The sequence below is a fragment of the Helianthus annuus genome, chromosome 1 (genome assembly GCF_002127325.2).
Source record: "Helianthus annuus cultivar XRQ/B chromosome 1, HanXRQr2.0-SUNRISE, whole genome shotgun sequence".
Lineage (NCBI taxonomy): Eukaryota > Viridiplantae > Streptophyta > Magnoliopsida > Asterales > Asteraceae > Helianthus > Helianthus annuus.
The window spans coordinates 95,005,427-95,015,627 of record NC_035433.2 but is presented as its reverse complement, the minus strand read 5'-3'; the positions used below and the strand labels follow the sequence as shown (position 1 = coordinate 95,015,627).

Genomic DNA, 10,201 nt, shown 5'->3' with positions numbered 1-10,201 from the left:
ATTTGTTAACAATCAAATGAAGTTGTTTTGTAATGAACATGGAATAGTTCATCAGACTTCCTGTGCTTATACTCCTCAACAAAATGGAATTGTTGAGAGAAAGCACAGGCACTTGTTAAATGTTACTAGAGCTTTGTTATTTGAAAGTAATTTACCTATTAGGTTTTGGCATGAATGCGTATTAACTGCTGCCTATCTTATTAATAGGACTCCCTCCTCTGTGCTTGCTGGAAAAACCCCATATGAGTTAGTGTATAAATTCAAACCCTTCTTAGATCATTTGAAAGTGTTTGGTTGCCTGTGTTTTTGTACAGTTTTAAATGAACATGATAAATTGAATAGTAGAGTAGAAAAGTGTGTCTTTATTGGGTATTCATTGGATAAAAAGGGTTACAAACTGTTTAGTCTTGACTCAAGGACTATAATATTTTCAAGAGATGTGAAATTTTATGAGTCTGTCTTTCCGTTTAAAGAACAATCTGTGTTTGAAAAATATGACTCAAATCCCAGTAAAGACATTACTACTCTTAATTTTTTTGACTTGTATGATAACACTGAGCATAAACATTTTCAAGGTGTGGATGATCCCAATGATGAAAGAAGGGTTAGAGGTGAGGCTGATGTGAGAACACAGGAGGATCGGCAGTCAGTGAACCTTGATACTCCTATTGTCATGGCTGATGAACAGCAGACTAGTGAGGTTCAGGAATCAACTGACATGGCAGACCCTGTGACTATCACAGATGAAGCTCAATTACCTTCTGAGGGAGACACTCAGTGCTCAGACTCTCCTGTGGTGCCAAGAAGGTCCACAAGAGTGTCAAATTTTCCTAAAAAATTGAATGATTTTGTTGTTGACAGTAAAGTCAAATATGGTATAGAAAGGGTTGTTAATTTTACCAAGCTTACATGTGAAAATAAGTGTTTTGCTTCTAGTTTGTCTAAGGCTGTTGAACCCAAAAATTTTCGTGAGGCTATCAAAGATCCCAATTGGGTTTCAGCAATGAACAATGAGATTCAGGCTTTGCATAGAAACCATACTTGGGATGTTGTAGATAGACCTAAAGATAGAAATATTGTTGGGTGCAAATGGATTTATAAAATAAAATATAAGTCATCAGGTGAAATAGAGAGATATAAGGCTAGGCTTGTAGCTAAAGGGTTTAGTCAAAAAGAAGGTATAGACTATGAGGAAACTTTTTCTCCTGTAGTCAAACTTGTTACTGTTAGATGTGTTGTTGCTTTGGCTGTTCAAAATAACTGGAGTTTATATCAGTTAGATGTGAATAATGCATTCTTATATGGTGATTTAAATGAAGATGTATATATGTTCTTGCCAGAAGGATATGAGGATAATAATAAGTCTAAAGTGTGCAAACTGAATAAGTCCTTATATGGGCTAAAGCAAGCACCTCGTATGTGGAATGAAAAACTTGTGGGAGTTTTACTTAATTCTGGCTTTGTTCAAAGCAAATGTGACACTTCTTTATTTGTTAAAAATAGTGATAATATATTTGTTGTGCTTTTGGTCTATGTTGATGATATTGTTGTTACTGGTAACTCATTAACAGAAATTGAAAAGGTTAAACAGAGTTTGAAGTCGCAGTTTTTAATTAAGGATCTAGGGTTACTACAATACTTCTTAGGTATAGAGGTTTTAACTTGTGACAAAGGTTTGTGCTTGTCACAAAGAAAGTATTGTACTGATCTATTGGCTGAATATGGAATGCTTGGGTGCAAACCTGTGAGTATTCCTATTGATCAGAGTCATGTAGTAAATGCTTTACTTGAAAGTAACTCTGGTCCTTTACACAATATAACTGGGTATCAACAGTTAGTAGGGAAACTCATATACCTCTCTCACACTAGGCCTGATATTTCATATGCAGTTCATGTTTTGAGTCAGTTCATGCATAGTCCTACTGAAGGACATTTAAAACTTGCTTTTCATTTGTTAAGATATCTTAAGACTGCTCCTGGTAGAGGATTGTTGTTTAGTAAAGGTCAGTCTTTTGATTTGACTGTGTTTGCTGATTCTGACTGGGCCAAGTGCTTGGTAACCAGGAAATCTGTTACAGGATTTTGTGTATTCTTGGGTAACTCTTTGGTATCCTGGAAAAGTAAGAAGCAGTCTACAGTGTCTAGATCTTCAGCTGAGGCTGAATACAGGTCTATGTGTGCTGCTGCATGTGAGTCAGTTTGGATAAAAAAATGTGCTTAGTGAGTTAGGGGTTAATGTTGAAGTTCCTATTAAACTGTTCTGTGATAACAATGCTGCTATTTCTATAGCAGCAAACCCAGTTTTCCATGATCGGACCAAACATTTTGAGTTAGACTTGTTCTTTCTAAGAGATTTAATTTCAAAAGGAACTATGAAATGTGTTGGTATAAAATCTGAGATGCAGGTGGCTGACATTTTTACAAAAGGAGTATTGGTTAAAGGTCATCAATGCTTATGTGAGAAATTGCAGCTATTTGATATGTTTAGTTAATGGAATTGTGGGGGGGTGTTGAAAGTATAAGTCATCTTGTCAATTCCATTTATTTTATGATTAATTATTTCTGATTCTTTCTTTTATATTTTTTGTTTTATGGACTGGACTGGAGTTTATTTGTTGCTGGGCTTGGAATATGTTGCTGGGCTTGGAGCTGAATATGTTGCTGGGCTTGGAGCTTATAACAGAAGGATGTCCACTTGGTCTCGCCCACTTGCTCGGGTTATCCGGATATCAGTTTGAAGTCGGGTCCCTATATAATACTTGGGGATCTTATCATCTCACCTAACAAGTCATTATTGGTGTCTTCTTTCAGTTCAGTTTGTTCTCTCTTTTTAGGCGATTAGGGTTTGTATATGTGAATCACTTTGATTCATTTTGAGAGTTTATTCCCTGTTGTTGTCTAGCAGATTATCATGTTGATAATCTGCAAGTGAGAGATTTATTGTGAGAGATTTCAGTCTTTGTTTGTCTTGTTCGTTTGTATCAGTTTGTCTGGGTTAATAATACTTTGGTTTGGGTAGATCTGTCTCTGATCCATTTATTTTGACATTGATGAAAACATTTGTACACGTTGTAATCAATATGCTATTTCTCTCTATACATACTTCACACTATTGCACTAACTAGACAAAATACATTAGTATACGAAGAATTCTTATACAAAAGTCAGATTGCCTTATATTAATCTATTTTAAGAAAACCAAATTTGTTGTGTAATCACATATGAAGCATTAGCTATTTATTAAAAATAAAAATGAAAAGATTTGTGTCAACTCAATCCAATTAGTTAAAAAAAAAAAAGAAAAAGACCCTCGTTGCAACCTGACCCTCTTTTGACTATGTGCCCATCTTTCCACCTCTACAAAGTACTTCCAATACTCAGTAGACATTGGTTCTTTATAAACTAGGATAGTGATAGTATATAACATTTTAGCATCCATCACATGAAGAAAATTCAGCACTTCCTAAAAAGCTTTTGTTGATTTAGGTAGCTATTCTATCTTACTTGTCATAGTTGTTAACACGTCGTAAAATGTATAGCCAATGTTAAAAACAATAAAGGAAACCTGAGTAGAAGCCTTAACAACCAGCCCAAAAATAAGTGAAAGAACTAAATCCCTCTCAACACAACACAACACAACACAAAACTAAGCAATATTTGCGCTCCACTATGACGCTTTTGTAATATGGTACCCATGCAATTCTGAAACAGCTAGTGAGTTAAATATTATTACAAAAAGTTACAAGATTTTTTTTGAAGACTTCAAATAACTTTCGACATGTTTGACTTTGGAAACTTCTACCTCAATGAGTCAAATCCGTTTTGAAAAAACTGTTAACTTAGCAAGTGATATTCAATCACCAAAGGCTGAAGAACAACCGAACACAAACTGACTGTGTTGCACAGAAAACAAAATCACATAATAAAGAAACAAAAACTATCCACCAAGTCTTTACCACTACTTAGACTAAATCAAATAATAAACGTGCAGCAAATACATCTCGTGCACACTCACTTTAAGTCGGTGTTACCACAGCATCAAAAAAAAACTCATCCGTAAGTAAAGTAAACTGGTCAAACATGCCATTTACTTTTAAACCCACAAAAATATGCAGTGTCTTAAACTGCAACCCTTCAACCCAAAACTTAATAAGCTGAAACGAGGCAGGTGAGATTGACCAGAAATTTCATTTTTTAATAATTAATACAATGATTGGTGTTATAAATATGCTTGGAAAGATTATTTTGTTCAACAAAAATCTTCTTTTAAAAAACTGGTTTAGGGGTTTGTATGCATTACTTGTGTCCCCTTTCACCTCTTTCCTTTTGAATTTTTTTTTTTTATTTAACTATTCAACCCCTTAGAGGTAAAGGCATAAAGCACAACCCAAATCGGCCCCTTCGTTAATAAACAAGTTAAAATTGGCCCCAACTCAATTATGGTTATGGATATTGTGTCATCAATCATACTGTAGGCCAATTGCATTCAAACAGAGGGCCCTTGTTTCTTCTGCAGAGAACATACTTCTGGCTGCACTAAGTCATTCTCTAAAACAAAACAGCAGAATTGTCAATTTACAAATTACATAACATAGTAGTTTGAAAGGATTAAAAGGGGTATCATACCGCAGAGCAATGCCTTCTTTGGACCAAGGTCATAGAACTCCTCTAGCTTAGATGCTGCTGATATATCAATCAAGATCCCTTAAATCAGTGTCTGGTTTCCACAAACAAAGAAAAAGATTATTATTATTACTTTCTAAAATTTCAACCCCTTTACCTTGGAACTAGGCTGATTCGAGTTACATGTTTACATCTAACTGGCCAAAAAGATCGAATCTTGCAGATAAAGTGAATATATATAAAATATGTATAGAGGGGATAATCCAGCCTAAGCCTACTTGCTGATACATGATAGCTAATTAATTATGTACATAAATGATAAATCCAACCAAACAAAGTATCCCAAAAGAAAAAGAAAAAAGTAGCTATCTCCTATGTTGTTTTCCTAAGCTCCCTTTGGTTCCCAAAGATTCCACGACCATATGTTGACGAGATAAGATCAACAAGCAATGGCAACTGCAGTGTCACAAACGAAGCAATCGGTAGGCTTGTCATTAGGCAAATCGGGACCAGCTGCCTCAACGTCGACTTCTCATGCTCAAACACAGACATGATATAAAATGCTGCACTGTAGGCTATCACCATGGTTGTGACAGACATGAATAGCGTGACAAGCCCAAAGATTAATCTCTTAGGTAATCTTTTGAGAAAGTCCTCATCTGCATAACGTTCTGTGAGGAGGGAAAGAAACAACAGCAAGGAGGTGTTGGATGTGAAAAACGAGATCCAAACTGAGTAACAATATATCATAAAGCTCATCTTGTCTTTATAAATTGCCCTCCGAGTCTCCCCATTGTTCCCTCCAGGCACAGTAATGATCGTCGGAAAAACCATTATAATGATAAGGGCAGCTGTGATTATGTATGAGCCGGCTGTTTGCTTCATCCAATCTTCCCCCTTTTGTCTTAAATCTCTATGTTCTTTTTTAAACACCATCATTGGTGTGTTGTTTTCTCTGTTGCGGGATTTCATCTGTCTGGGAGGCACTATTTTGCTTATTTCCTGTAAATAGATATATATTACAAGTGAATTCAAACTAATTTCAATTCTTTGAATACAAAGAATAACATTTTCACCTTAAACCATTGTAGCTCCCTTTGCATTTGTAACGCTGCACCAGTAACCTTGTTGAGTTTGTCGTCAGGTACCAATTTTGCAGCCACATACAAAAGGTTTTTGTCTTCGTCTTCAAAGAAATGATTTTCATGATGATGCAGATCCTTGTGATAGGTCTTCTCATACACCAAAAAGTTGTAAGATTTTTCACATCGGTTACTTATGGAAAGTTGGTAGAGTGTACGTCTACCATCCCTGTTCCAGATCCATAATGGAAAAAATCGGGTGATTTGCTCTATGACCTCAGGGATATCATTCTTCACTGCAAGAATGAGTGCGTCTTCAAATCCATCTCGTATATTCCGTATTTTACCATTTTTCTCACAGCAAAACTTCAGTATGGTAAGAACCTTGTTATGTTTCATTTTTTCCTCATGGATGGACTTGATATGCGGAACTGAAAATGATAGCAACACTTAGGGACTTGATATGATACATAATGAAGTGGATTCAAATAACGGTGCACAAAAAACCCGTACCCAAAACCGAAACCGGTTTTTGTACCCGGGTATTTTCTACACGTAGGGTATGGTTAGGATATACATATCGAGCTCAATACCCGTGCCAAGAACCATACCCGATTTATACCCAAATTAAACAGAACCGGTTTTTTAATACCCGAATTTTTAAAGTATACATTTATGTTTACTTTACAACTTATATATATATATATATATACATATATCTTTTTTTAATGCATGTTATGAATTTAATAATTTGTACTTGAGTGAATTTATGTCATTGTAATATATTATAATTATTTACAAACGAGCTTAATCTTGTAATTTTTATAGAAACTACGGTAATGTAAAGAAAAATTAGAGTGTTAATTACCATGTAGTACTGCAAATTCCCAAAATTTGGCGCAAATCCTCTCCATAACTAAACAAGAGATAAGATGAATTAAAGAAGCATAATCACACAGAACTTAACTAAAAATGCAACAACAAACAATCAGGCCACACCACACCCTGCTATAGTGACACTGATGGTTAAAAGTTTAATCATAAACCAGTTTGAAACATATATTTCGTTTAAACATCACCAGTTTAGGTTTTTGTGTATGTGTGATTGTATCTCGAGCTCGTTTATTAGGACGTCTTGTTTTCAACGCGAGCTCGACTCACTTACATCATTGCATACATTTGAGACAAATGGAAATCAGTATACTTAATTAAAATTACTAACATATCACAGGTTAGAAGAAAAGGTTTAAATAATTATTTGGTGAGCTGTGGTGAAGTCAGTCAAGCAAAACTTGGGTGTGTTGTGTCCTTTCGTGCAACAAAACAATTTTAAACTTCACTGTAAAACACAAAAACTTGTGACAAAGATATAATTTATTTATAAAATCCTTAAGACTTTGAGAAAATAATCAAGTTTAAGTATTATTTAAGTGAAAGCTTTGTATGGTGATGTCTATAACAAAGTAACAAACATTATTTTGCGCCAAAGGACTGGTTTACTTGTTCTGATAACGAAAATTTTGATGGTTTTAGTAATTAATCGAGAAGATACGGATATCTAAAAACTTGAATCCGAGCGACCCGACTCAACGGATCCGAAACTCGTCACGTGTGGAAACTCGTGCCGGCCCAAAACCCGTCCTGTGCGGAAACCCGTGTCAGCCTGAAACCCGATCCTAACCGACCCCGTTCCGATCCAAAACCCGTCCCGGCCCGAAACTCAACTCAAACTGAACCCGTTCTGATCCAAAACCCGTTTCGTGCCGTAACCCGTCTCGTGCGGATACTTGTGCCGGCCCGAAACCCATTCCGATCCGAAACCTGTCCCGTTTCTTTAAGACACTAACGCACATCGACCCATTTCTTTAAAGTTATCAACCCGCTTTGACCCGAAAATAACAATATGGAATATCAACTGACCCATTTTGTTAAAATATCTTACCCGAACCAACCCATATAATTTTAAAAGCAACCCAAACTGACCCAATTGGAAGGCTTTGGGTCAAGATTGGCCCCTCTAGTTTTAAGCAAGTTGTTGACCCTCATCCTTTGTCTTCTTCCAGGTTTTCTGATTATAGTTTTAAACATTGTCAGTTTTTTTAATCCGATCGATCATCCGATCCCTTCCTTTTCCACTAGCAATTGGAATTCAATTTGGTGACCATTACCCAACCTGATCCGACCGTTATACAATAAGATAAATTAATCTTTTTGGTTGATTTATTTAGACTTTTGGAGTCACAAACCACGGCAGACGTAGCTCTTCCAGCCGACAAGATTGGTCCTGCATTTCTCTTGGTTCTCAATATCCGGATTCTTAGGTGTATTGCTTAAGCTGCAATTCTCTACAGACACACCTTCAAAATGAAAATAAAATGCAATTAGATGATGCAAATCATAACAGCTATTTAAAAACAAAAAGCCAGTCGAATTGGATATTAGAAAAAAGAATTTAGATTAAGAAAAGAAACATACGAGAATAAACAAATCTTTGGTAGCAGTTGTATCGTTTGGCACTCCGAAATGCATCAGGCTTTTCCGCAAGATTATACACTGACCTCCACAAACTAACTGGATCTACTGTATCCAGTTGATGGTAGCAGTCCTTCAGCAAGTCATATGCAAAGTCTGCAAATTATGATATACAAAGGCAGATATAAGTTTAAATCAACACCACCAGATAGTAAAGCTGAAAGTCAACATGGATTATAAGTTAAACTCACCATAACACTCTGCCTTGATTGTACTAGCGAGTAGCCGATGAGCGTCTATTCCCTTGAAGGGATTGCGGCAGCCAGTGACGTGGGTGAGCCCAATATATTCTTTGCACGCTTCAAACAAATAATCAAAAACGGTTCTGTGAGAGTCGATGGCTGGGAGAGGAAAAGCATAAAAGCTGGGGATTGGACATCGAATAACAAATGCGGGGCTAAAAGCATAAATCTAATGGGTTTATATACTACCCATTTACGTGTCCCGATTTGACTCAAACTCCTATTCTATGCTTAGGACTCAAACGATAAAAATGAATTCAAAAACATAATACCTCTGATGGCTTCGTACGCCGTCAATCGATCGACGGGCATGCCGTAATCAATCATAAGAAAATCCCAAATATCCTTGGCTGTTAGATAACTGTCAATACTCCTCATCACATCTTCACTCACTGATCCAAAGATCCATCCTCTCACTAGCAGATCTGACCTTTGCCATTCCCTATGCTTGGCCTTAAAATCAGCAACGTTCCCTTTTGAAGTATCATCTTCTTGGGGTTCTTTTACTGTGCCGTCGACAAAACCAAGCAGATCATGGGAATCCAACAGGCACTCCATCTGAGCCTTCCATTGATGATAATTACGCATACCGGACAACTTTACAGACATGAAGGAGGCGGGATTTACATGAGAAGGGTATGGATATGGCCCTGGCGGAATCACATCAGTTAGCTAATTTGATTATTCATTTTTAACACACACACACACACACACTTTTAAGCATAAAATACACCTACCTTGGTCCACATTGGCGCTTGAGCTTGAGGCATCCATTGCAGCAAAGAAATTGGATGAAGAGACAGAGAGATGGTTGATCTTCTTCGTCTATGGATGATGAACAGAGGAAACTTCGTTCGTGCCAACAGAGAGAGAGAGAGAGAGGGGTTGATCAGAACAAGGAAATGGTTTAGTTCAACTTCAAAACAGGGTTTTTGGTACGGAATTCAAAACAGGGTTTTTGGTACGGACAAGGGTTTTCGGTACGGAATTTCATAACAGTATTTATTTATTTATTTTTCAATCAGGGGTTTTGTTTTGAGGCCTCCATATGATTTTTTTTGGCTCGTCATACCCACATGATGATGATTTTCTTTTGAGTTAATTACTATTTTCATTCCTTGGTTTGTCAAAAATCAGTATTTCAGCCTATTAGTTTAAAAATTACGATTTCAGTTCCTGTGGTTTCACTTTTGTTACCATTGCAATCCACCTCCGTTAACCCCATCCATTTATTATGTTAAATACACATGAATTGACCATAATGCCCTTATTAATAAAAAACAAAAAGATATCTAAATGAGTTAATTACTGTTTTTATCTCTTTGGTCTGTCAAAAATCACTATTTCAGTCCCTGTGGTTTCACTTTCGTAACCATTTCAGTCCAGTCTCCTAACACTGTCTATTTACCGTTAAGTTTTTAGTGAAATACCTAAATTACCCTTGTGTTAATTAAATATGGACTTATATGATTTTGTTGTTGTATGACATATGGACTTAAATTGGATTGTAGGGTTCGACCCACCATGGCTTCAGTAGAAGTAGAAGTCTGACACTATTTTTACAGATATAGTTTTCAAAATTTTAATTTTGGATTTTAGAATGAGAAAATGTCCAGGTAAGCATTATTTTTCAAAGTTATTATGTTAATTGATGCTGCTAGGAAGATATTAATTGGGGTGGGGGTAATGGGTCGTCGGACATTAAGAGGGTGGGTTGTGATG

The 10,201-nt window shown here is 36.3% G+C and overlaps 1 protein-coding gene across 1 annotated transcript; it reads right to left on the bottom strand.

Annotated features, from left to right (window-relative positions):
* Positions 1–4,840: 4,840 nt before the first annotated feature.
* Positions 4,841–9,534, bottom strand: LOC110921114. Its single transcript, XM_022165387.2, has 8 exons — positions 9,217–9,534; positions 8,752–9,129; positions 8,429–8,536; positions 8,181–8,333; positions 7,952–8,062; positions 6,574–6,621; positions 5,700–6,136; positions 4,841–5,625 (listed from the first exon to the last, which is right to left on the bottom strand). The coding sequence occupies exons 1-8, from the start codon at positions 9,251–9,253 to the stop codon at positions 4,996–4,998; spliced, it is 1,902 nt and encodes a 633-aa protein (XP_022021079.1). The 5' UTR covers positions 9,254–9,534; the 3' UTR covers positions 4,841–4,995.
* Between the last annotated feature and the right edge of the window lie 667 nt (positions 9,535–10,201).

Coding starts and splice junctions, on each gene's coding strand:
- LOC110921114 (XM_022165387.2), bottom strand. CDS start 9,253: ATGGATGCCTCAAGCTCAAGCGCCAATGTGGACCAAG. Junction 8,063..8,180: donor CCAAAGATTTGTTTATTCTC/GTATGTTTCTTT, acceptor TTCATTTTGAAG/GTGTGTCTGTAGAGAATTGC. Junction 5,626..5,699: donor GGGAGCTACAATGGTTTAAG/GTGAAAATGTTA, acceptor ATCTATTTACAG/GAAATAAGCAAAATAGTGCC.